The sequence below is a fragment of the Zootoca vivipara genome, chromosome 7 (assembly GCF_963506605.1).
Source record: "Zootoca vivipara chromosome 7, rZooViv1.1, whole genome shotgun sequence".
In the NCBI taxonomy this organism is placed as follows: domain Eukaryota; kingdom Metazoa; phylum Chordata; class Lepidosauria; order Squamata; family Lacertidae; genus Zootoca; species Zootoca vivipara.
In genome coordinates this window covers 77,490,349-77,517,915 of record NC_083282.1, presented here as the reverse complement: position 1 = coordinate 77,517,915, position 27,567 = coordinate 77,490,349, and the positions used below count along the sequence as shown (strand labels likewise).

The window sequence follows — 27,567 nt, the reverse complement described above, 5'->3', positions numbered from 1 at the left end:
CACCTTGTACCATTGAATGGCACTGCAAAAACCAGTTACTGGCACTAAATAAAAATATAGACAGGTCAACTGTTTAAATCAAGGCCACCTCACATGCTGTTACTAATAATTGTATACGCCTAGGTACTTTTAAGTGTAGAAAGCATTAAAAACTACTTTCTGTATAAAGTGTGTGTGTGCGTGTGTGTGTGTGTGCGTGTGCGCACACACACACACACACACACACACACACTATGGCCAAGGGTATAGAATTGCTAAGAATAAGGTTACACCAAAATAGAAAAAAGGCTATTACATATACCAGTAGTTGAAATACATACGAATTCAAATGTTCATCAAATTAAATGAATAGCATTTTTAAAACTAAAAACTAAAAAAAGTTTTCTGTAGCTCATATTTCAGAACTGCCAATGGTGAATGACACAATGCCCAGTAATGTAACTGGATCAAAAAAAAATCATTATTCATTACTTACACTGGTCAGTATCACAGAATGACTTATTATTTACTAGATTTTTTTACATGTGCATTGTAAAGCTGTTTCTTACATTAGAATTTTCAGTTAGTGGAGAATATTCTCCTGAAAAATTTCTAGCAGAGAATATTCTCACCTCACCTCACTAGACCTGGCTATCTCTGCAGAATTTGACTTCAGATGATATCTTTTGGTCCAATTCTAAAAACAGAAGAAACTATCTTGTCTGACTATCTATTGGTTTAATTGCCATTAAACTCATTCTGTAGTTGCTCAGCCAGACAGTAAGCAGAATCAAGGCCTGTTCATGCACCTTGCAAAGTTAGAAAGTTCTGAGTACTTCAGAGTTCATACGATGTACAGGGAAGGAACATACAGGGAAGGAGCGATACAGCACATGCTTTTCATGCACAAGCTCCCAGGTTCAGCCCCCAATATCTCCTCATAGGGCTTGGAAAGACCACTGCGTAAAACCCTAGAGAGCCACTGACAATCAGCATTCTGGACAACATTGAGCTTGATGGGTCATTGGTTTGAATCTGTAAATGGTAGCTTCCTGTGTTCCAAATGAGAATGAAACACTTACCTTTAACACTATAATTTCTACGTACATTTTGCAGTGTATTTTGCACTACAGTTTATTTCATATATGGGTGTCTAATCTGTGTATATAAAAATGCTTTGAGACTCACCAGGGCCGTCTCAACCATGCCGGGCGCCCTGGCGCCGTGGTGCGGAGATCGTTCCGGCGCCCCCGCTCCGCCCCGTTTCTTGTCGCGGCTGGTGGGCGGGTGCAGGGTGTAGCATGGCTTCCGCGTGGCTTCGCTGCGCGACACCCCCCTGCCGGGCCGGCGCTCTAGCGCCCCATGCCACCCAGCCTACCCCTAGAGCCGGCCCTGAGACTCACTTCCCACCGCCAGGCATGCTATTAAGTTAATTTGGCAGCATCTTGAAAGTTGAAATTTGTTGTGTATAACTGTCAGAAGTTGGAAAAATGTGACATTGTTATGGCTTCAGTCTGAATTTCATGCCATAAGTGGACCTCAGAATAAGTACCAAGAAAGCGAGCCAGTTTTATTAACTTGTTCAAACTACTTTCTACTGCATTTGCAGCATTCAGGCTGACTTACAAGAGTAGGATTTCTATAGGAAGTTAATTTACAATCAACAACCATAATAAACAGCAGTACAGTGGGGCGTGGAATGGTGTAGTAGCTTCCCCTTCTGCAATTGAAGTTTCCTCTGTGAGGAGTGGGATTTGTTGTGGCATGGGGCAAAGCAGTCTACCACCTCTAGTTGCTGGAGGCAGTTTGGATGGGGGTTCCATCTGCCCAGCCCTGCTTACACACTAAATGGCAGGCAGGAACTGCTACCAGCAGCATGCATAGCTGTGGCAGGCAGTGGAAACCACCTAAATAGGGCATTTGTGGGGCAGAGTTAGCCCAGGATCAACTGGATCCTGCACTGACCCTGCTGCTGTAACATGATGACAGCAGGCCTGATACAAGCTTCTTCCTTGCATCAATAAGAGCTGGTGCAGCAAATGGTTATTTGTCCCTCCTCTTCCCACCTTCTGCCCCAGTTGGCATGAGTGCTGGGGCTGCTGAAACAGCAATGACTACACTGCCCATCAAGCCTTGCTGTTGCCAGTCTGAGAGTCTGGTTGATTCCAAAGTCTGAAAATGGGACAAGTGACATGCACATATGCATCTGCTTTATGCACAATTATATCAAAGGTCCATCTAGCACAGTACTGTCTATTTTGGGCAGTATCTCATTGTGGTTTTCGTTTTTGCCCTGCCTTCTGAGATTCGTTTTAATCGGAGATGGCAGAGAATAAAACACGGGCTTCCTGCAAAGGAAAACACATTATCTACCACAGAGCAACAATGTCTTATTCCTGTGGCAGACAGGACTACAGTGATACATTCTTGCAGCATGCAGTATTGTATATTCAACCAAGTGACTGACATATACTGTAGTTCCTAAATATTTTGTGTGCAAAACCTAATTGGATTGTGCTTCTTAGTTGCTGAGAGTTTATCAGAACTTGAGACAAGCTGCCATCTGATGACTGACTAGGAAGAAATACGGGTGCCATCAGAACCATTTCGAAAGACTGTGCAGAAGTGTTTAATGTTTTGCATTTTTGTCAGCAACTATTTGTGTATGGAGTTGTGAAGATTTTTGTTTGTTTGTTAGCAGCTCGCAATCTACTGCCACTCAGCAAGCCAATCTTCTGCCTTTAGTCTGCAGGGACTCAGATGTTAAAATTTGCCACCACACTAAAATTGGATTGGCTCTCATATTTACCCTTTTCAAAAATCCACCAGGCTAGATAAACCCATAAATCTGCATAATAATAATTTGTAATCTGTAGATAATCTCATTTATCAACTAGAGTATTTTCAAACTGCATGACATATGTGGAAATTATTCTGCTGAGTGCTTTTTGGAGGTAGCTGTTGCAAACCATTACATTCTGATGCATAAATGTGCAGTGGGCAAAGCAACCCAGGGTTTATTTTGAGACAAGGAAAAATTATTTTGCACATTCCATTTGCTATGACAATGCGGATATGCAGATTATTGTTGGAACTAAATATTTACAGATTGGGTTTTGCTTCCCTCCCTTGTATGCATTTGCTGCACCCCTCAGCTTAAACAAATATGAGAGTTATATGTAATTGTCTCTGGTCCTAAGTCCTGCGAGGTACCAAGATTTGTGTGCTTCTTGAGGTTTGGACCCTTGTCCTGATATTTAAGTTATGATTATTTGAGAAATTTATTCTCTAATAGAAAAGTTTTTGTTGAGCCTTTTAGGAGCAGAAGTCCATACCCCTTAATGTACAGGTGCTTTTTTATTTAAACTTGTCTGAGTCTTTAAGAAAGTACAAATATTTTATAGATACCTAAATGGAATTGCTCTTTTTGGCTCTTGCTTATACATCATTACACCTGTACAGTACATCCTTCCTAACAGACTCTCTTGGGTGTTAGGATCATCAGAGGAGGTCCTCTAGGTAGTTCTACTGCCCTCAGAAATTGGGGAGTGGGGTTGAACCAGTAGAGGGAATTCTCTGTGGTATCTCCTAAGCTGTAAAACTCTTAAGTGACTTCTTTCCCTCTCTCTGGTTTAGTGACCAACAATTTTATTATGGAAATGAAATATATCATATCAGTGCCTCTAGGAAAATAACCTGCAAATTTTCAGAAGGATGTGGGTAGGGCTAGAGAGTTCAAGTGACCTAAAGCAGATGAATGTTTACCATGGATCTCGTCTCACAGAAATCTGCTTTATAGAAGTATCTGATCAAATTGAGCTGAACATTATGAAGCCCAGCTTTCTGTAACTCAACCAATCTAATGTGACAGCTGTGAGTGAAAACCCTTTATTTACTTAGAGCATCTATACTGTAATTTTTAGCCAAGGTAAGGCTATAAATAACACAGCATGGAATCATTTTGATTAATATAATTAAGTAGAAATGCTGTTGTGAAAGAAGTAGCTTGGTAGTTAATTCCTTGAAAAAATAAAAATACTTTAACTCTAGTGTCTGTATTCTGCTTAAGTGGAATATTGTACTTTCACCCCTGCTAAGTAGCATTTTAATGGGACTGAGTTTGTTTCGAAATACTTGAATATTTGTGCTTGTGCATTTCTTGGACACGGGTGGCCTAGGGGCCTAGGGCTTGCTGATCAGAAGGTTGGCGGTTCGAATCCCCGCAACGGGGTGAGCTCCTGTTGCTCAGTCCCTGCTCCTGCCACCTAGCAGTTCAAAAGCATGTCAAAGTGCAAGTAGATAAATAGGTACCACTCTGGCGGGAAGGTAAACGGCATTTACCTTCTGTGCACTGCTCTGGTTTCGGTGTTCCATTGCACCAGAAGCGGCTTAGTCATGCTGGCCACATGACCCGGAAGCTGTACTCCTGCTTCCTTGGCCAGTAAAGCGAGATGAGTGCCACAACCCCAGAGTTGTCCGCAACTGGACCTAACGGTCAGGGGTCCCTTTACCTTTATTCCTTGTTGCCAGGATGCCACTACCACTCTTTATGTATTTTATACCATAATGCTAATTGTTGATACAACTTATTTATGGTTGCCATATTCATGTGTTAGTGGAGTCTCTCTTCCCCCTTGATTTGCATGACTATAAAAACTACCGTACAAAGTCTAAAAGATTTTAATAAGAAATGCGATTTCCACCATGGCTATCAGTGGCATTGTAAAAATGCATTAAAAGCATGACTGATATCTGTGAGTTGGCCATTAAAAGCAAACTCAAATATTCTTGCAAAACGTCTGATGAAGGATAATGTCTGAGTAAACAGAATATTCAAATATAGTTATTAACAATATTTTAATAACAAGCCCTGAATGCCTCCAGGAGCCCACACAGTAATTTAGATTCATTATCTTCAACTTAAAGGAAGTTTTCAGGCAACACTGTTTGGATAATAGCTTGGCATTACTACTGGTTGAAATTTCTAGCAATTTGTTAGGTGTTTTTGTATGACAGCTGTTTTGGTGTATTTATCTATACATCATCCACTGCCTAGCACAATTATATATAGATTAGATGCCCTCCTCCCTGCTGCTGCTGAGATACTGGGGTAGAGGGTGCATGAGGAATGTTTTGGATCTTCCTTCTCAAAAAAGCATGTTGCAGAAGACTATATCAGAATATTTTAACTGGACTGTACCATGTTAGACTGCAGGTTGGCTCTCACATTATTGAATCTTCCTCCAAAGCCCACCCCCACTCCGTCCATATAAAATTAACTTGTCTGGGAGAAGGCTATGTTAGAAGCGTTTCCTTTCACATCTAGTTTTTTTGAATATATGGATATGTTTATTTTTATTCATGGAAAGAGCATTCATGTGAGTACCACCCCTTTCCCATATGACCTAGTATGAAAGCCCAGCCTAGGAATTTTTTTTACCAACCACAAGCCTGTGGGGATTGCATCTAAAGCCAAAAGTGTGTATAGTCAAAACACATTGGGTTCAAATGACAGGTGAGATTGCCAAAGTCTTTTTTACTGGATGCTCACCCCCTTTCAGCCACCTTTTAATTTTTTTGCCAAGTACGTAAAGCTGAATGAGCACAAATTAAATGTGTGTAAGTTGTGGGCTTACTGTAGTTTGGAAAGCTGTAGGCCTCTTGCACAGGATGGTTGACAAGAATCTTCCTGAGAAAGTGACTCCCTGCTTTCCTCTGATGAGCCATGGCACAATCAAATGAATTTATTATCTATGAGCTTCCTAACTTGATGCAATCTTTTCTTGCTGACTAACGATCTGGAATCTAGCACTTTGTGTGGTACTCTCTGATGTATGTGTTTAGGCCTACATTGTGTTTCTTTTTATTTGCAGGCCAACTTTTTAGTACTGTACTGCATCAAGTAAAAATAAAGTACATTTTCATACAGTTTTTATACATTAGTATCAGAAATACATGGTTCACTTTGTGTGTGTTGCATTAAATAACCTCAGTGTGAGAATAAGTATCGATCAGGGCTTTCGTCTCACTGGACTTTTCCAACATGCAATAATTAGAACAAGTTACAGGTAGGTAGCCGTGTTGGTCTGCTGTAGTTGAAACAAAATAAAAAAATTCATTCCTTAGAGGTATCTGAAGAAGTGTGCATGCACATGAAAGCTCATACCAATAACAAACTTAGTTGGTCTCTAAGGTGCTACAGGAAGGATTTTTTTTATTTAATTAGAACAACTTATTCACACATTCTCCTCTGTAGTGTAAACTTGCAAGGGACCTTTGTTTCCAAATAGGAGAGCCCTTCACTGAATAAAAACTTGGTGTTTTTTGTCAACTTGCATTAACATTGCACATTCTGCCTGGATGGAATTTATTTTCCACTTCTGTCAAAATAAAAGCAATGGCCTGGAGTTAACAAACTCTGTGCTTAAACACATCTGAAAAAAATCCAGTACTACTTATCTCCCTGCCTGCATAGCCTGTGGCAAAACTTGCATCTAGTCTTCACAGTTCACTACATAGCATGATTGTAAAGCATATCTAATTGCTGTCTTTGGTGCCCTGTGTAGCATATGTGTGCTACCTTATTTCTCACTTCATGGTCCTTCTTGGTAGTGGCACCCTCACCCTACAAAACTTCCTGCCCAGGGAGGCATGTCTAGTTAGTTTTACTCATTTTATAAAGGGTGAGAAGAGATGGACCTTCCTGCAGATCCCTTGTGGTCTCTTCCTGCTTTCACTAATTTTATTAAATTTCTTCACCTCAAAGCACACAAACCTGTTCCAGTGCATGTGAGTTTAAGCAAAAACAAAACAAAAACCTGAATATATCACACATCTAAAATACACAGCAATTGAGAAGCAATATACATAAGACACATTCTGTAGTGATCAGTGGCGAAGAAATAATTTCTAAAAGATTTTAGAACTTGTTTTCTTTCTGTAAAAAGGCTGTGACTAATTTAACCTTCGTTTTTCTTGCAGTGAACACCTACCTCTTCATGATGCAAGCCCAAGGCATCATGATTCGTGAAAACATGAGAACAATAGGAGCTCAGGTTTATGAACAGGTGGTCCGCAGTGCCTATGCCAAGAGGAACAGCAGTGTGAATGACTCAGGTATGTTTAATAAACCTTTCTCCTAAGGTAAAAAAAGACCATCTCAGGTAGGACTGGGGAACTTCCCTTTGTCTTACCTTATCCCAAGAAACATTGAACAGCTTTCAGACACAGTAGACTGAAAGGTGTCACATTGAGATTTCCAGTGGAACCAATGTATCATAGTGGCATTTGTAAGGATACTGAAGTATCTTGTTTTCTATTTGAATATCTCGGATAGTAATCATCTATGTTCCTGACCATAGGACACACTTAGTTTTTTAGAGGAGGAAAACGGGGGGGGGGGGGAGAGAGATATTCTAAATCAAATGTACTAACTATTTTCCGGTAATAAACTACCAGTACATCAGAATAATATTTCAACCATGTAAAGTGAACAGCAGTCAATGGTGGCATTAAGAATCACCATCACTGTCATTAACCAATGAAGAGAGGCTTTATTCCCTAGTAAGCAATGGAAATATATGAGCTTCCCACATTGAGTCCCTTAGATCAAAGGACTGTATGGTTTGGACCTACACAATTATTTTAACAAAGCCAAAAGAAGTGGGACTTTCTTCCTTTTTGTTCATTGTAGAGAGCTCTGGGGGCTTTCATGTGAGGGAGGAATGAGGGAGAAATCTGATTCAAATCCCATTTAAAGTCAAACATACCTAATTCACACCTTCGTACACAACACAAGGCCACTCTTCAAATTTCACACTTTCCCTACAAGACCAGTGGCGGAGGGCGGGTCTTGCCTGTGGGGTGCCCCCAAATGTTAATCTTGCTGCTGCCACCTCCTCTTCCCGAGAGTAGTAATACCGTAAATGCTACTTTCACAAAGGGAAGACTGGGGGTGTGGGGTCAGAGAGGGAGATGCTGCCTTCACAGAGGGAAGACTGGGGGTGTGGGTTCAGGGAGGGAGATGCTGCCTTCACGGAGGGAAGACTGGGGGTGTGGGGTCAGGGAGGGAGGGAGGGAGGCTTGGGAAGGAAGCTGTGCGCTTCCATCCTAAGCCTCTGCAGGGATCGCTCTCCTCCCGCTAAAGCTTGAGAGGCAAGCTTCGCGCCCGCCAGCCATCTGGCAGGCGTGCAGGGAAAGGATTCGTAAGTAGAGTTATTCGTAAGTAGAGGTATTTGTAAGTAGAGGTACCACTGTATTGAGCAAGATGGACCGATAGTCTGGCCTAGTGTAAGGCAGCTTCCTTATGAAAATAAACCCAGAAGTGATTCTGCAGTTAATGCCATCTTCTGGATGGTTACCTAAGTCACTTAGTAGTCTTACCAGTAGCCCACAGTAGACACACTTCTGTCTCAAATACATAGCCAAATAACATTTTTGATCACTGCTCATTGCTATATGAACAATTCACAATGAGTTACAGGCAGGTAGCCGTGTTGATCTGACGTAGTCGTAACAAAATAAAAAAATTCCTTCCAGTAGCATCTTAGAGACCAACTAAGTTTGTCATTGGTATGAGCTTTCGTGTGCATGCATACTTCTTCAGATACCATTCAGTTCACACTGAATGAGCTAAAGTGGACAAAACATTAGCCTTGTTTGCACATCATATTAAGTTATAGTACGGAACAAACATGGTTTTATATGAATCAGCCTCATGCTTGTGTATGTTGCTCAGTACTTCCCATGGTGCTCCTCCCATGCTCCTGAAGTACCGCAGACAAAACAAGCCAGTCTAGCTGTGGGAACAAGCTCATAGTTTCTTTCCTGGACCTGGTTCCATTTGTGGACCCTTAGAAGGATGCCTGTAGTCAGTTAAACAGTATCTCAACTTGAGTGCTCATTATCTACAAGAAGGTATAGCCTACCTTACCTTCAAACCAAAAGCTCATTGGAGACCTGTTAGTTTTACTCATGCTGAAACCTAGGAAAAGCCATCTAGTTTCACTACATTCCTGGAACATTGAGCAAGTATGGGGAGAAGTAGGCTCATTGTTTCCGCACTAAATGATGATGATGATGATGATGATGACGCAAAAAGCAAAGCAGATACAGAACCAAAAAATTCTGTTTACCGTGCATGTCTATTTGTTCAAAGTCCTAGGCTGTTCAAATACTCTGAGCTGGAATTAGGTCCTGCACTGGTCTTCTCATTGCTGTCAGTGTTATATTGAACCCAAAACCATCAAGCAAACATTCCTAGAAATTGTCATCATTTTGGGCTGGCACACAACCCTTGAGTCACAATTGGTTGAAAAATCAACTTGGTGTCATTTGTTCAGTATTGTGTGGCAATAATAATGTCATTTTAATTTCCATTTAACTACCACACCCAAGAGGTGGAAACTACTGCAGATTTTCTCTTTCTGGGAGGACAAGTGATGGAGGAGCGCTGTAAGAGAGGATATCCCTATGCATATGGGAAGAAGAAACCTTTAATAACCTTATAATCTGTCACAGTTTTTTAGATTACACAACTAAGCCAGTCATCTTTGTAAATGACAGTTGTCTCATTTTCCTAATGCTATTTTTAGATGGCTTGAGGAAGTTATGAAACCTGGCATGCAATCCAGGCAGTTGGTCAAGGGTTCTTTGGTCCTAGGATGCACTATTGATGTTCTATTTTGGGAGGGACTGTCATTCAGCTACATTTGAATAATCCACATACCTTTCAGTAGTTTTCTCTTTCCACCTGTGGAGAAAAGACAAACAAGCTAAAACCTAGGAGAATGGTAGAATTGTAATGAATATGAGTGAAGTGAAGGTTTATCTTATTTATGAAAAGGACCCTGCCACATCAGGCCAAAGACCCTGTTTAGTCCAGTAGCCTGTTCTCACAATGGCCAGTCAGATGTCAATGGGAAACCTGGAAGCAGAACCTGAATGCAACAGTTCTGTGCAAGATCCCAATAATTAAATGAAGTGTCTGCTAGTAGTACTACCATTGAACTATCTAGCATTTTTCAGTGTGAGAGCAGGGAACCCTGTGCTATATGAATTAAGCACTACTAATATAGTAACATTCATGAAAAGCATGAGTAGAACAAAGCAAGCATAAATACAACATGTACTTGCCTGATTTTAATAGAAATTTGATTATTTAAATATAGCAATGACCATAAAAAATAGGCATGATAAACTGGCTCATCCAGATGCTAATGGACTGTCATTGCCCTGGACTGTCATTGCTGCTTTGCATGTCAGCTTCTGTTGTATTATGTTCCAATACAATAAGCTTTATGACTGCTGACCTTATGGCATGAGTTGAAATGATGGAGGAGTAATTTTTAATGTTAGACAATAATTGCAATACCTTATCTGTCTTATAGGGATGCGGGTGGTGCTGTGGTTTAAACCACGGAGCCTAGGGCTTGCCGATCAGAAGGTCGGTGGTTCAAATCCCTGCGATGGGGTGAGCTCCCGTTGTTCAGTCCCAGCTCCTGCCCACCTAGCAGTTCGAAAGCATGTCAAGTGCAAGTAGATAAATAGGTACCACTCCAGCGGGAAGGTAAACAGCGTTTCTGTGCGCTGCTCTGGTTCGCCAAAAAAGCGGCTTAGTCATGCTGGCCATATGACTCAGAAGCTGTCTGTGGACAAACGCCGGCTCCCTCAGCCTATAGAGCGAGATGAGCACACAACCCCAGAGTTGTTCGCGACTGGACCTAACGTTCAGGGGTACCTTTACCTTTACCCATCTGTCTTAACTTTGCATGCCCAACTAACTCACTTGATAGCTTGGGGCTAGTGAATTATGCCCTGAAAATGCAAATAAACACTTGTGACTTGACATTTCATTTTAAAAAAAAGCTCTGTGAATTGTTCAACTGGCTGGGGGGAAAGGCATAACTTACAGCACTTGGACAGAGATGGAGTTAGGAAAAAAACCCAAATAGATGGAGAAGATTATGCAGAGAGGCACAAGGCTGTACCTGTGCTATTGTCCCCAGAAGAACCTTGGGACATATTCCTGTTAAACCAAGAATACCATAGCTGTGCATAGAATTTTCACAGCTTAAGATTCAACTGCAGCATCCTGTAAGGCAAATTATTTGTTTGAGCTAGGTGTCTGTAAGTGCCTTAGTAGGTTCTTGTGGTTGAAGAGAACAAGGCAGTTGTAGGAGTCTGGTTTAGGGGAGCAAAGCCTACCTGACCAGATTAGATTTGGGCAAAGGGTAACAGCCAGAACACTTATTACATAGTTGAATTAATTACCCATACTCTACTCTGTGCATCACATTTTTTCAAACTAATAATAAACTTATCTTTCTAGGTGCTGAGGTTGTACAAAATGAGAGATGCAGCATGACAAACCTTAGAATGAGTGCTGGAATTTTCAAATGTATGAGAGAACCATATGGCTTCTCTGGGAAAACACTGTCAGCAGCTCCTTAGTTGCTTTATAGATTTGTAACCCATTAATAATTCCGTAGTTTTATAGCTTAATATATAATTAAATGGTAGGAACATGCTTATTTGTGTTGTATAGCACTAGATGGTGAAGCAGCGAAGTACTCTAAATGTTGTGGTTAGCAGCAGATATTGTTGATGAATAAAAGAGACTGCAAAGTTAATAGCCTAAATAGCACTCTTCTTTTCTCTCCTCCCACCTCCCAGATTATCCTCTTGATTTGAACCACAGTGAAACATTTCTGCAAACAACAACTTTTCTTCCCGAAGACTTTACATACTTTCCAAACCATACCTGCCCTGAAAGACTCCCTTCTATGAGTAAGTACCGAAGGACTTGCAGAACAATTTGCCTTACTTTCTCATCACTCATTTTGTAGCCCCTCATCATCATGATGGGCTTCAGAGCCAGTTGGATGAGTAAGTAGGAGGTACCCTTTATTTTCGTGGTGTATTTGAAGTCTTCATTGTTCTTCAATAATTCTCAATTGTCTAGTAGTAATGAGTGTTTCACTGGTTGAGCGATTTACTTTGAGAAGATTGTAACATTCAGTCCAAAGATGAGATAGCGTGTTCCATGTATTGCTGGTCTTAAAATATTCAGATTCAAACATGAACTCAGATAATTATGTTGAAGGAACAGGCTACATACCACATTGAACATTTGCTGTGTGAGTCTTTAAAAAAAATTAAATGCAAGCTGCTATTATTATTATTACCCCCACCTTTTCCCCTAATGAGACTCAAGGTGGCTTACAATAAAAACAAGTACAGCTAAAAACATAGAAAAATATATCTTTAAAATACAATTTTATACAACAGTAATAGAATTTGAACTATATGCATATATAAAATCTGTTTAAAACATACCAATAAGCAATGACAGGGATAAGGATTGTAACCATGATAAGTGCAAAAAGTTTTACAACCTCCCATGTTGTTATCCTAAACCTGATTAGACAGTCTATCTGTTTAACACTTTACAGTTGAATTCAATGAAGCTTGAATTCAAAGCATGGTTAGGCAAACTAAGGCCCAGGGACCGGATCTGGCCAAATTGCCTTCTAAATCCAGCCCACGGACGGTCCGGGAATCAGCATGTTTTTACATGAGTGGAATGTGTCCTTTTATTTAAAATGCATCTCTGGGTTATTTGTGGAGCATAGGAATTCGTTCACCCCCCCAAAAAAAATATAGTCCGTTGCCCCACAAGGTCTGAGGCACAGTGGGCCGGCCCCCTGCTGAAAAAGTTTGTTGACCCCTGATTCAAAGTGTTACTTCAGCTGCATCATTCCTTTAATATGAGAAGTCAACTTTCTATATAGAAATCAATTGCTTTTGACATACTAGGAGTTATGAAAATGTAAGAATTGAATTGTGCAGCAATATAATGGGGTAAAGAAATTCAAGAATTGTAAATGCATATTCTCAATCAGAGCTTTACTTGTTTTTTTTCTCATGACCTGCTTTTTAACTTTGTACGCAGAGGGCCCTATTGATGTAAATATGAGTGAAATCAGTATGGAAGAGATCCACCAATTCTTCTCTCAAGACCCTGCTATCAAACTAGGAGGCCACTGGAAGCCTAAAGACTGTTTGCCTCGTTGGAAGGTAATCTAAAGACGGAAAAATAATGGGTTTTTTTGCTACATTAGCACTTCTTTTTTCTTTTCCAGATTGAAAGTCATTCTGTTACTTTAGAAACATAAAATATAACTATGGACAATTTTAATGAGCATAAAATTATCACAACTAGCATATTAAAAATACAGTGTATCCAAACAATTATAACAAACAGAATTTACTTTTAAAATAATATTTATTTGTATTTGTAACAAATGGAGCAACAATCTCCAGAACTGTTTACTAGTTTATGTGGAACAAAAAAACCTCCACAAAACAATTTTTAAAAATCCAGAAGTAACAATTATTCATATTTCCTCTTCACAGTATTTTTTAAAAAAACATTCTCATAAAAAGAACTGAAGAAGGAAGTGGGACTAAGTTTCAATGAATGGAAATTTAATCAGAATCATTTTCTGAACTGTAATGATCTTCCAGTGCTTTGAGGCCTAGTGAAGAGGAACAGAACCAATGCGTACCACACGCAAGCAAAAACAAAACTGAAACCTTTTTCTTTTCTGGTGACAACAGCACCTCCTAAAGAAAGAAATGTATCTTGTTCTTGCATTGGAGAGTTTGTAACCTAGGACTTGCTTGTCCTCACAGAAATTAGAATAATCTGATGCCATACATATTTTAAAAAAATGATTTATAAAATATTTGAACCCCTTATCTTAAAATATTTTATTCATCATGTTAAAATAAAACATTCCATAATCTATTTTTTTCAGGTTGGGGGGGGGGAACGGGGGGGAAAACCGTTTTTTAATATAATTTTTCCGGGTTTTTTCCGGGCCCTCACATCTCTATCTTTCCCAAACAATAGTTTATTATACCATAAGGAAAACAATAGGCTTGCATAGCTAACTTACATCCAATTCTGGCAGAAAATGAAAAATACTTTCCCCTTTGTTTTTTAAAGAAACAAACTTCCAAAGTGCCCTGCACAAACTCCCTCAGATGTATCTGCCTACAGTTTGGAAGGCTTAATACACTCTGGATGGACTGTTGAGCTTGCACATATAGTCCACTTCTGTGAAAAGAAAAAAAGTTGTAGCCATTTTACATTCCCCATTATAGTAAGGGGTGGGGTGGGGGAAAGAGCCTCATTTTTAACACATCTAATTTAGTCCTGAAGAAGAAATCAGTTTAGAAAGGGCTGCTTACCACAGCTCTAGACCTTCTGGCGGGTGCACACCCATACAAGCTTTCTCTTCCTCAGGCTATATGAATTGCACAGTCTAGCCTGGTCTATGTTGTTAAGTGTGTACCTGTGGTGGCTGAAGCTTTCTGTTGTTGTGTAAAAGAATTAAATAGGTTCAGACCATTCTGCTCCCTAACATGGAGCTGTCTGGTCAAGTCTTTAATATTCTGAAATCCCTATTTGTAACTCTTGAGAACCGTACATAACAAAAGTTTGAATTGCAGCAGGCTTCAAATACTGGTTCAAATTCTCAAGGGATGTGGATAGTCTAGCCAGTTGCCCATTCTTGCAGATTTTATTATTGAAGATTGTATCCATTTGATTTACATGTCCTTGGTGTTTTGTGCTGGTAACCTGTGAACTGATAAAGTTCAGGTTGCTTCCAAGATCTAGAAAGAACTAATGGTCATTTTTTGTCTCTAGGTGGCAATCCTTATCCCATTCCGCAACCGTTATGAGCATCTGCCAGTCCTCTTTAGACACCTTATTCCAATGCTGCAACACCAACGTTTAGAGTTTGCATTTTATGTTATTGAGCAAGTAAGTTAGTTTGTGTGTATTGTTGCCCCCAATCTAATTTCTCTGCAGAAGTACATTGAAATAAGATGACCTCCTAATGGTTTTCTTTCCGAAATACGCGTTGAGAGAAAGAGAGACAGTAAACTGTGCTTTCCATAGGGCTCTTGCATACTGTATTAAATCCCTAAAATGTGCCCAGAATGTGCCCGCAGTTAGTGATGCCAAAATGCATGCCATGTTAGCTTTCCCAGTGTGGTAGTGAGTGTCCTCTTTCTGTGATCAGCCTCTTTCTGTGATCAGCAGTTGGGACCCAAATACTACTTCACTTTACCGTGTAATCAATCCAGCAGGTTTTTTATGAAACCTCTCCAAACATGTACCATTAAACTTAAATTATTTTCTGGTGTCACAGTTTTCTCTGAAAGCTGATGTAATCATCCCATAAGTTCTTTTTAGCTGATATTGCTGATTTTGCCCTCAGTTTTGAAATGAACTTTTCATATTAAATTGCTGTGCAGCAGTGAAAGCCTCCCATAACTAAACTCTCTGCAAGTAACTGAGATACCCCATATCTGCAAGTAACTGAGATACCATATCTTAACTATGGTAATTTTTATTTGTCATGCTGCCCTTAAAGGTGCATGTGAACTCCTCAGGGCTGGGCACTAGTAGTTCTTAGCCTATGCGACTGAAAAAGACAAGTGTGATAAATAGCCCTATGTTTATGTAGCAAGCAGAATTTATTGGGGAGGCAAAAGAAGGAAGAAAATTGTCGAAGTAATTGTCAAGCTAAAGTAAATTGCAGTTATTCTAGTTGTTCATCCAATCTGGGAGTTAATTAACTGTTAGAAAGTCAGTATATATATCTGTAGTGTAGTAATGCTTATATAAGACCTGTAGATCTTCTAGCCCCCAGGCTGCGGAAAATGACCAGGCCACAAATCCAAACTGGCCAGTCTGTGTAGTATTGGGCAAATGGGATCTAGAAGAAACCTAACCTGTTCAAGCAGTGTTGCAAGTTAATTCCAAAAGGCCTTCCATCTTTTGTGTACCTTCTAAATATTTTTCTGCCTTGATTTAGAATGTATTTTTCTTCAGGTCTTTCCTGAAATTAGTTCTAAGCAAAAAATAAAATAAAAATCCTTCCAGTAGCACCTTAGAGACCAACTAAGTTTGTCATAGGTATGAGCTTTCAATCTCCCAGGACATTCTATACAAGATCTCAAAGTATCTGTCTTATTACAGAAAGATTTCAGAAACAGACTGGAAAGAGAAGTTGCTGAATTGCAACTCATTACCAAGCTTAAAACCATGGAGAGACCTGGTCAGAATAAAGACATCGGATTCTTATCTCATTATACATGATAAAGCTTTCTTTAGCCATCTCACCCCTTGCTTTCTCCTGCAAGACCAACTGCAGTCATTAACAGTCGTCAACAGCTTTACCACTCCTATCAGCCAATCACGCATTCCCACCACCCTTCTGAGTAATACCCCTCCCCACCCTCTGACTATACATAAGGGTCTGGTGACTTCTGTTTCAGTGTATCTGAAGAAGTGGGCATGCACACGAAAGCTCATACCTATTGTTGTGTTGTGGGGTTTGTGATTTCAGCAATCTTGACATAATATGCTGGAGACAGTTCTCTAGTAACACTTCTTTATTAAAGTAAACAAGACTGACTCTGAGGGCAGGAAGGCTACATTTACAGGTATAGGGACAGGGAACTAGCTAGAAAGGGATACATTTTGGAGGGAACAATATCAGGCAATCACAGTGCTGCCTTTTGGAGGAAACCAATAAGACAGAGGATCCAAATACAGCAGCTTAAATGAACCAATAGTAGCTGTACCCTCTGGAACCAAAAGGCAGTTACTTTATCCTAATGCAAATACAGACAATAATAATACAGATATAAAATCATTTGACTCAATACACAACACCTATGACAAACTTAGTTGGTCTCTAAGGTGCTACTGGAAGGATTTTTTTATTTTATTTTTTGTTTCGACTATGTCAGACCAACATGGCTACCTACATGTAACTAGTTCTAAGCAGTTATTCTGTGAAAAAGCGACAGTTACTTATCCCTAGCTACTCATTGTGTTTTTCTAACAAAGTAAATTTTCTGTCAATCTGAGCCACATGGTTGGTTTATTTAGCTCAACATTGTCCTAATGTGCAGCAGATTTCCAGGAGCTCCGTCAGAAGTATTTACCAACACCTAGTCCCTGAATTTCTATTGACTAGAGATGATTGGGATTGAACCTGAAACCTTGTAAAGCATGAACTCTGCCAATTAGCTGCAGTCCTCACATTGGCAATTGATGAGATATAGCTGAGTGGTACAACATAGACTTTGCATCCCTAAAGTTCCTGGTAGGGATGGACACATCAGGTTTTCCCCAGTAAATGTCGATTTCACAGATGTACATGTAGAAGTCTGTTCAGTTTTTTGCATTATCTGTGATTTAAAAAAAAAGAAATATATGTATTTAAAATTGTATTAAATACATGAATATGTATTCTTTTGCAATATATTTAAATATAATTATCTCAATATACACATTTCTTATTTTATCCCAAATACCCACCTTTTTTTACATGTTTCATTTTTTCGGAGCTGAAAACTGTTGCAAAATTTTGAGAAGTGCAAAATCTGCATTCTGATCCATGCATTATTCTAAGTGATATGAATTAGGTCAGCACCTAAATGTGAACCAGAATTCTCCATCTCTAGTGTTATAAACAAATGAATGAACACATGTAATTAATTTGTTGGGATTCTCTCTCAGGCTGGTAATCAACCCTTTAACCGTGCCATGCTCTTCAATGTTGGCTTTCGGGAAGCAATGAAGGACCTGGACTGGGATTGTCTAATCTTCCATGATGTGGACCATATACCTGAAAATGACCGTAACTATTATGGATGTGGGCAGATGCCAAGACACTTTGCAGCAAAGCTGGATAAATATATGTATCTGTAAGTAACTACAATCATGCGCTTTACTTTTCAAAGTTAAAATGGTTAAAGTAAGCAGAGGCAGACACTTCTGTGTCAGTTTGCATCCTAGAAAAGTGCTATTTATGACAGGCAATGAAAAGGAAGCCAAATTTGTCCTTCCCTGTATTAAGTTCTGCTCATAGTAACCTTGACTGAAATTTCTTTTTATATAGCCTTCCTTACAATGAGTTCTTTGGAGGAGTGAGTGGCTTAACAGTGGAACAGTTTAAAAAAATCAATGGCTTTCCAAATGCCTTCTGGGGCTGGGGCGGAGAAGATGATGACCTTTGGAACAGGTAAATATGACTCCCCCACTGTGCCAGATGAATAACGAGAATTATTATATAAAATATTGTGGCATGGGGGTTAGGACTGGCTTAGCTTTGGTGACACTTCTTCTGGGACACACACCTAACTTGGCAGTATAAGCCGCCCATAGGCATTGCCCATTTGCCTTCTGTGTTATTTGGCCATGTGCCTGTGACTTCCAGTCTTTCAAAGTAACATTTAGACAACTCCCACCCCCCTCTGCATGACTTTTAAGGAAGATCTTCCAGGATCTGTAACATTTTTCTGTCCTATGGGATGGGTTTTCTTTTAAGTAAACCGTTCTGGATGGGGTGGTAGACTGCTATCTCAGGGTCACACACACACACACACACACACACACCAATTGCCCATTGTATTTCCTAACTAAAGTATGATGTGCAGTTAAGCGTTTGACCTGCACATGGTGTAAATATGATCATTTTGGTTACATAAGATTGTCAGGAGCACTAGCTTACAAACCATATTGTGGGGATTATTGCTCAGATCATGTAGTCCTGGCAAATGCTGAAGTCAAAAACGCTAAAAAGTTTTTCTCTTTCCTCTTTCCCCTCCAGAGTGCACTATGCAGGCTACTTGGTGACTCGGCCAGAAGGAGATACAGGGAAATACAAGTCTATTCCTCATCATCACAGAGGAGAAGTGCAGTTCTTAGGAAGGCAAGTCAAATTTTATCAGAAAAATACTCCTGAGAGTACAGTACAGATTTCCTGGAACTTCAGGCATGTGTCTGTTGCTAACCTGTCTCATCCCAAACACTAAAACTCTGCCACCTTAAAAACTACGGGTGGAGTCAAGTGACTTAGAAGCTTCTAGTGTGATACTTTAAACCAGGCATCCCCAAACTTCAGCCCTCCAGATGTTTTGGACTACAATTCCCATCATCCCTGACCACTGGTCCTCTTAGCTAGGTATCATGGGAGTTGTAGGCCAAAACATCTGGAGGGCTGAAGTTTGGGGATGCCTGGTTTTGGACTACAATTCCCATCTTCCCTGATCACTGGTCCTGTTAGCTAGGGATCATGGGAGTTGTAGGCCAAAACATCTGGAGGGCCACAGTTTGGGGATGCCTGGTATAGACAGTATTAAGCTAGATGGACCAATGGTCTGATTCTGTACCAGGCAGCTTCATGGGTACAATCAGGGACATACCCAGCAGCCATTGCAAAACTTGAGAGAGCCTCATATGGTTTTCTCTGCCTTAGCAAGGCTTGCCACAAATGAGGATTTACTAATGCTTGCACTTGGGAAATATGTTTCTCCTTTTTTATTCTAAAACATTCTTCTGCTACTTTATTCTGAACCATGACATTCAGAAATCTAAAAGCGATCCAAGCATTTAAATGTAAATAACTCGATGAGTTCAGTATTCTCCACTTGAATAAGGCTTCCCCCACCACTTTCCACAAACAGGCAGCTAGATATTTTGTACATTTGCTTTAAGAAAAAGATGTTGAGGGTGACTTGGCAACTTTGTCGGTAGTGGCTATTCTTGCAGGATAATGCCAATTGCTATTAAATAACAGAAATTGTGATAAAGAAGATCTCTGTGATTGAGATGGAGTGTAAGGGAGCAGGAAGTCCTTAAGGTACAGGCAACTCCCCATTGGTGTGCGATTGACACATGTATGACCACTGACACCCAACATTTTTGGCAGGGCAGGGGGGCCTAATCCTGCAGAAACATGTGGTCCCTTGGAATGCAACTCCTGTGTAAATGGGCAGTTGCCTGTACTTGGGCCTAAGGTGTTTTTTTGTTTTTATGGCTATGTGAATTAACATATGTGAATTAACATTATGGTGCTGGAGGAGACTCTTGAGAGTCCCATGGACTGCAAGAAGATTAAACCTATCCATTCTTAAGGAAATCAGCCCTGAGTGCTCCCTGGAAGGACAGATCGTGAAGCTGAGGCTCCAATACTTTGGCCACCTCATGAGAAGAGAAGAATCCTTGGAAAAGACCCTGATGTTGGGAAAGATTGAGGGCACTAGGAGAAGGGGACGACAGAGGACAAGATGGTTGGACAGTGTTCTCGAAGCTACGAACCTGAGTTTGACCAAACTGCGGGAGGCAGTGCAAGACAGGAGTGCCTGGTGTGCTATGGTCCATGGGGTCACGAAGAGTCGGACACGACTAAACGACTAAACAACAACAACAGAATTAACACAAGAATATTGGCTTGGTAGCAAATAGGCAACTAGTGCAGTTCTTTCAGCAAATGAGTGGCATGTTGTTGGTAACCTGCTCCTGTGTGTAGGCGTATCCATTGCATCCTGCACTTCTTGCAGCTTCCAGACCAGATACAAGAGCAGCCCTGCATAAAACACACACATATATTGTATATGTACTGCAGCATGCTCTCTAAATTAACTGCACACTCAAGTATAGAATGAGTCTGCAGTGCATGTTCTGGGCTGTTTTCCAATCTCTCCTTTGCCTTGATGAGCCATTTGATGCATTATTTCACTTAACTTCTCAGCTTTCATTCTGCTGCTGCAGTTGGCAGGCAGAGATTGTGTGTAACATTTAAAATCAGAGTAGCCATGAATTAAACCTGCCTGCAGGTAATGTCCCTCAACTTAGGAGCCTTTCCTCTCTAACTCCAAATATGTGGGACAGAGCGTCACTGAAGTCCAGTTGGATCAGTCCAGAAGCCTATCTAGTTCAAGTTCCTGTTTCTCACCATGATGCCCATGGAAAGCCCATTGGAGAGTGGCCCCCTGCACATGACTTCAGAGCTAAGCCCTGGCCTTGAAAATAGCCCCTGGCTATATTAAACTCTCATGAAGATTTGCCCCAATTAACAAATCTGCAACATGGTTCAAGGAGGTGTTTGGTGGAGCACAGCCAAATCATTCAATCACTAGTCCTAGGTTGGGGTGGTCAACATTATTTCATCTGATTGCTTAACAACAGCGATGATGTATTTTTACTGTCTTTAGCAATAGTGCTGCCTGCTGAGGTCAAAGCCTTAGAGATGTATCTCTGCACTGTTTTATAACTTTCTTTAGGTATGTCAGATTGACTTACTTTTTCTAAATGAAAGCTAAGAACATAGGGCTCTGGGCCTGGTATTTGTGGCAGCCCTGTACACAATATAGAAAATTGGAAAGCAGTCTTGCAGTTGTGCAGAATAGATTTTTTTACGAGGTGGGGCTTGAAAATAAATTATGTTGCATTTCATGCCACAATATGTCTGATGCAAATCTAATTGCAAATTAAAAATATTTCTCAGTGTGCTTTTTGAAATCCCAGTCTCCTACTTATGATCATTACTTTCTGAATGGTTGTAATATGTTTAGGGACAGAAGTCTATCGTACTAAGCATCCTGTTAGTAGAAATACACTAATTTCTCATCTTGAATTTTGAACATTTACCTTAATGTCTCCCAACTTTTTATTCCAATAGGTATGCACTGCTGAGGAAGTCCAAAGAGAGGCAAGAATTAGATGGCCTCAGTAACTTGAACTACTTTCCAAATGTTACATATGACGCCTTGTATAAAAACATAACTGTCAACCTGACGCCGGAGCTGGCTCTGGTGAATGAATACTGAGAAGATGAAAAGAAGAAAACATACTATTTTGTAGGTATCTCTTGGACAAGAAAAAATATTGTGTCTAATGAAGGATCACAGTAATTTTGAAGAAAAGTACTCCACGCACACAGATCGTCAGATTATAAACTCACTCAAGACTGTGCAGCGATCTTGGACTTCACTTGCTTTTTGATTTCTCTTTTTAAAGAACAGTGATGTGACCTGCTGTTTTTGTTCCAGCATTCCATCTCCTTAATCTTCAATACCAAACTGTGACTGAATGTGCTTTCCTGTTCATCAAACCAGTTTGGCTAAAAAGGACGCCATTGGCTTCTTGACTTCGGGTGCCAGAAGCTTACCTGGAGGCAAAGACCCTAATGGGAGATGAACTGCTACTTAACAATGATATCATTCTTCTACATTTGTGTTTCTATTGGTTTTTTTTTAACTGAACTGCTTGAAGACTATATATAAAAATATATATACATACACACATAACAGAATCACTTCTTAAAGAAGTGCAGGTGTAAATAAGCTTGTAGAAATTGCTTTTTTAATAACTATTTTATGATCCCGAACTAAAGCTGAAGGTTTACAACATAAGATAATTTATGTAAGCTCCCACCTGTGCAAACACTTCAGAACATCAGATGACATTCATGTGAGTAATTTTCTTCAGAGCTATTTACCTGGCTGTTTGCAGGTTTGGGACTCTGCTAGTAGGCTATGAAGCTTAACAAATGGAAGCCATAGCTTATTTGAGGGGTGGAATCTGACTTTGGAAGTAGGGATTCCATTCATTAATGAACAAAGACCAGTCTCGTGCATTTTGTGGTTGGATAGCCTTTCCAAATTTTGTGCTGATTGATCACATTCTACCATATATCTCATAGTGGAAGCTAAACGCAGGAGGAAATGCTTCTAAATCAGCTTCGCCTTTGCAAGGGACATATTCTACAAAAAGTTGTAGGTCATCACTCACACCTCATATCCACACATTTTTGGGTCAGACTAAGTTTGCAAAGTCTACAGTGATTCCTGTAATTGAACTTTGAGCGTGGGGAAGTTATAGTATTTTGATATATTTATTGTGTAAATGAAACTGTACACTGAACTGATATAGGTTAAAATTGAAGGTTAGAACTCTTGGTTATTACAGTTAACTGAGAAGGTGTTGCACAAGTACAAATACTGGGATAAATATATCCAGACTCCAAATCATAATTAAAAGAATGAAGGGCATTGAGATTAGTTCAGGGGGGCAGAATGTGAGTCTCTATGACACAAGTGCTTGGTCCATATCCTCCATTCAGTTTCACAGATCTGGTTTTTGTTTAAATGGGCATCTTAGATTTGTGCCTTTTTTGTTTCATTTTTCAAAAACCAACCCACCTGTTCAAACAGTATGTACTTTTTTTTTTTACTAGGGCTTATAACTCTGGCAAATGTCTTCTTGGATTGCTCTAATATATATTTATAGACACAGATTGTGAGTACTTTACCTGAGAAGTACTTTAATTTCTTTTATTTCATTGTTGCCTTCAATTTGTTTAACTTGCCTAGTTTACACTTAGTTTTCTTTGGTTTGGTGGATGTATGATCCCCATATACATTTGTTGTGGGTGTGACTGACCAAGCCTATTTTCTTTTGTCTCAAAAGAGTTATGAAAGTGTGTGTGTGTGCTCGCACACTTGTGTGTGGGTGTGTGTCTGTGTCTGTCTTATCAGCCCATATGAAAGGCAGCAAGTCTGCTCTTGAGAATGCTGGTAAGTGTGCTTTAAAATATTTCATAAGGGGAACCCTTCATGGCTGCTGCAGAGGTAAGGATTTGCGTGTCTTTTTATTTTTTTATGGCACATATAGCAATAAAGACTTCTAAATTTTGACTTTTTTCAGATGTAGATAAGACATATACCCTTTTCTTGCTTGTCTTTTTTTCCCTTAAATCTAGAAAACTGATAGAAAACAACATCTTTATTTAATGGTGCTTCAGTTGAGGAATGTGTTTTCAAATTGTCTGAATTCACCATCACATCTACATGTAGCCAAATAGATATTGGGCTGTGTGGCATTTCAAATCCTCAAGATTTAGAGTAGATTGCCATCCCTCTAGAACCCCTATTATTGAACAAGAAAAGGAATTACCTCTGCTCAGAAAGGCATTAAAGATTAGCATGAAAGGGTCAGTTTTACTCCTTAATCAATGACTTTTGGTTTATTTTGTTCTTTCCAATCAAAGTTGTTTTATTTTCCTCTTTAAGAAATGTGGAATATCTTTGAAATGTGCACTGTTATTCTTATCAGCTAAGTCAAATACTATATAGTAAATGTAATTGTTGAAAACATAAATGTCAAGCGCATGTGATGTTATAGTGTAAAAGAAAATCATTTTAAAAACTGTACATACTTTGGCAGCTGAAATTTCAACAAGGCCACTGCTCCCCATTTCCATCAGCATGGTTGGCTAACACTGCTGGGGGCAGAACACTATGATAAAAATGTGTGCTTTTTGTTTTTGTTTTTTGTATGAGCCATGTGGGTCTTTATTTGCTAAAACATTTGTTTTAAAGCCACTACATTTTGTAAAAACAAAAAACAAAAAACCAACAGCTCCTCTTCTTGAAAGAGCTTACCAGCTGAGCAACCACCATGCATTTCCAAACACCTGCTCGGAAAAGGTAGCATTGAACAACATGTAGCTTCCTTCCATCCTATTATTTGAGCTTGCTCTTATGTTTTCTATGAGGTGCCAGGGGTACATTTTTGCACTGAAATGTATAGTGTTTTAAAACACACACAATTTTCAGCAAAGCAATCCTTTGTGTCATTACATTTATTTACCCATGTGTTTGTACATTTTTGTATTTGTTAATTTATGAATGATTTTTTCAGTAAAAAGAATACATATTCAAGAACCAAGAGACTATCGATGTCACATTATTTATCAAAACAATGTTTAACCTGCAGGTTCTGTGTAGCACAAACCACAGACAAGCCTTAAATGTACTGTGTAGTTGAAACAACTTGCCAGATAGCTATTTATCAAAAGTCAACTTTTTTCAATCTTCTCCACCCCCACCCCCGCATTACATTCCATGAGATAGTATCTGAACTTTGAACATTATAATCAGTGAAGACGGTCAACCTGTTTCTGTTAGAAAGAACATGTGCACACTCTCACTGTCCCTTATTGTTCAGAGAAGTGGCCTGGGTAATTTTCTCCAGGATCGCGAGCCAGGTGTACTTTGTTCTTATAATTCCAGAATCTCTTTTGGAAAACATGTGATTCTTCTGTGGGTTACTTAACAAAGTGCTGCCTTAAATTCATGATAGTTACTTTCAGACCATCAAACCTAGATCATCAAAACTAACCTTCACATTTGCCCATGTTAAAAAAAGTGTGAAGCTTATTCTCAAATACCATGAGTAACTATGTCCAAAGCTTAGGGCCTCACCTAGTAAAATTGTTAGCAGTAAATCACAATGTTACAGAAGCTTTAGATACAATAGTTTCATTAAACCCGGACCAATCTTATACAGAGACTGAGCTGCTTTTCGGTCTTCATGGAATTAAGCTAATGCACATGCCACATTTCATTGTAACATCTCAGTGTTCAAGAGAGACTGTGTTGCAATGCAGCTTGCATCTTTTCCAGTAACCCTGAAAATGGATAAACTAAAGTAGAGATAAACTAATGTTGAACCTGGAATGTAGCATTGTCCTGAAAACACACACCAGCTTTTGTTCAGGAGATTTTTCCTATCAAACTGCTAAAGCCTCCCTTTGCTCAAGTCCTTTTGGCATATGGCAAAAATATAGTTCAAAAGTACTTGAACTATAACGATTTACCACTTGATCATTGGTGGTAGAAGGGATATTTCCATCTCTAAACTAGCAATCTAAAATTGCTTCTGTATTTGGTATCTGTTGTGAAATTATAGGGCACCTTGAAATTGGCCAAAGCCTGAGACAGATCAGAACTGTGGTTATTCACGTAGAAGCTCTTGTTCAGTCCTCAGAAATGATAAGAGAGTCAAGGGAACAGGCTAGATTCTGTTTAATGCTCAGGAGTTTAACTAATTGATTATCCTGTGATATGGGTATAATTAGGCTCTGGTAGCTTGCAGAGGAAGTGCCTGTTTCTATCACATCCTTTTCCTTTAGCTGGTGATACTCAAATGTTTTGTATCAACCATATTCCTTGAAAAGGAATAGCCTTTTGAGTCTGGCCAGTACTTTAACAGAGGCAATGACTTTATTAGAGCAACATTAGCTCTATCCAATTATATACCTGCACTAGCTGACCCGGCCACGTGTTGCTGTGGTTCTTTCCTGTGTTCCCCCCTCCACCCTGTCCCGATCCATGATGTACCCTGCCCCTCCTCCCTCCACCCCGGCTCATCCCTGTGTTTCGGTAGGATACCCTTCCCTCTGTTGTCCCTGGGGAGTGTTGGCCCCTCCCCCCTGTATCTTCATACCTTGGCCCCCACCCCTGTATCTTCATACCTTGGCCCCCACCCTTCGAAAAGGAACTGTCAGCTTCTAGGTTCTATTTCCCAGCATGCACTTTTGTCTGAGCCTTCTGTTGTCCCTGGGGAGTGTTGGCACCTCCCCCATGTATCTCTATACCTTGGCCCCCACCCTTGGAGAAGGAACTGTTAGGTTCTGGCTTCTATTTCCCAGCATGCACTTTTGTCTGAGCCCTCTGTTGTTCCTGGGGAGTGTTGGCCCCTACCCCCGGTATCTTCCTACATTGGCCCCCACCCTTGGAGAAGGAACTGTCAGTTTCTGGGTTCCATTTCCCAGTATTTACTTTTGTCTGAGCCCTCTGTTGTCCCCTCCTCCTGTATCTCTATACATTGGCCCCTTAGAGCCATATCTGAGTTTGCTGTACTGATGCCGAGCATGTTCTCTTGCCTGCATGAGTGAAACACTCCTGCAAGCAGAAAATGATTTCAGTTTTGCCACCCAGCGAAACCTACCTGCACACTTTTTTCTCTCTCCCACACTTCCTGAACATCTGCACATGTTTGACTTGGTCTCTGGTTTTGAAATCACTTTCTCTGTATAAGCTGAGAAATTCTTAAGAACTGATGTCACAACTGCACTTGTTTTCCTTTCCCTCTTTTCATCTCTCTGCAACTAGACTTGCGGTGTCACTCCAGAATAGACAGAAGTAGGTGGAACATCGTTGCCGATGACTAATTCGGTTACAGCAAAAGCTAACTGAGCTAACCGGCATTTATGAGGCAGGGCAAGGTGACTCAGAACGAATGGCATGGGTAGATGGAAAACCCCAGGTAGCCTTTTAACCACAGCATGGCATTGGTGATTGGAAAGTACCAGTGTGATGTAAAGGGGAGGAACAGGAAAAACCCCAGAACAAATCTCATTCCTATTGTCAGTTCTTTGGGTCACCTTGCACTAAGCTACTACGAGTTTATATGTAATGCACACCTAACAATACAAGCCTACCTTACAGAGTGTTACAACATAGGGAAGTCTGTAATGTTTGTTGTTTTATTATATTTTATTATATTATATTAGGCTGCTGAGGAAGGAACTGGGGGAGGAGACTTTGAGAGCAATGGGAAAGTGTGGACCTTCAGTCCTTGCAACTGCCTCATTGGGGCAAGACCTACTGAAAATAGTTGCTGTGATCACTTGGTCTGTGCTGCCTTAGTTTCTTTGAATAGAGAGTTGATTTCACTGACACCAAGTGTTTCATTGCTGACTTTTCCCTAACTCCCGCTCCTGGTGGGTGACAGTTCCTTGATCTTCTTCCTTCTCCCATCCTCTCTGGGCAAGGTCTAGATTTTCACAGGACGTTTCCCCCTTGCTTTTACTTTATTATTTCTACTTTTTCCATTTTGAAGCTTCCAAGGGGTGTCCTGATCCCCTG

The 27,567-nt window shown here is 40.1% G+C and overlaps 1 protein-coding gene across 2 annotated transcripts in view; it reads left to right on the top strand.

The window, feature by feature from the left end:
- The window catches only part of B4GALT5 (beta-1,4-galactosyltransferase 5), a 51,178-nt gene extending 26,723 nt beyond the window's left edge, over nt 1–24,455 (top strand). For both annotated transcript variants that reach the window (XM_035121895.2, XM_035121896.2), the window contains exons 2-9: nt 6,961–7,095; nt 11,653–11,766; nt 12,932–13,056; nt 14,696–14,812; nt 17,588–17,775; nt 17,970–18,092; nt 18,681–18,782; nt 21,534–24,455. In XM_035121895.2, the coding sequence (XP_034977786.1) occupies nt 6,961–7,095; nt 11,653–11,766; nt 12,932–13,056; nt 14,696–14,812; nt 17,588–17,775; nt 17,970–18,092; nt 18,681–18,782; nt 21,534–21,681 (1,052 nt within the window). In that variant the 3' untranslated portion in view covers nt 21,682–24,455. The remainder of the gene's footprint in view (nt 1–6,960; nt 7,096–11,652; nt 11,767–12,931; nt 13,057–14,695; nt 14,813–17,587; nt 17,776–17,969; nt 18,093–18,680; nt 18,783–21,533) is intronic.
- The last annotated feature ends 3,112 nt before the right edge of the window (nt 24,456–27,567 follow it).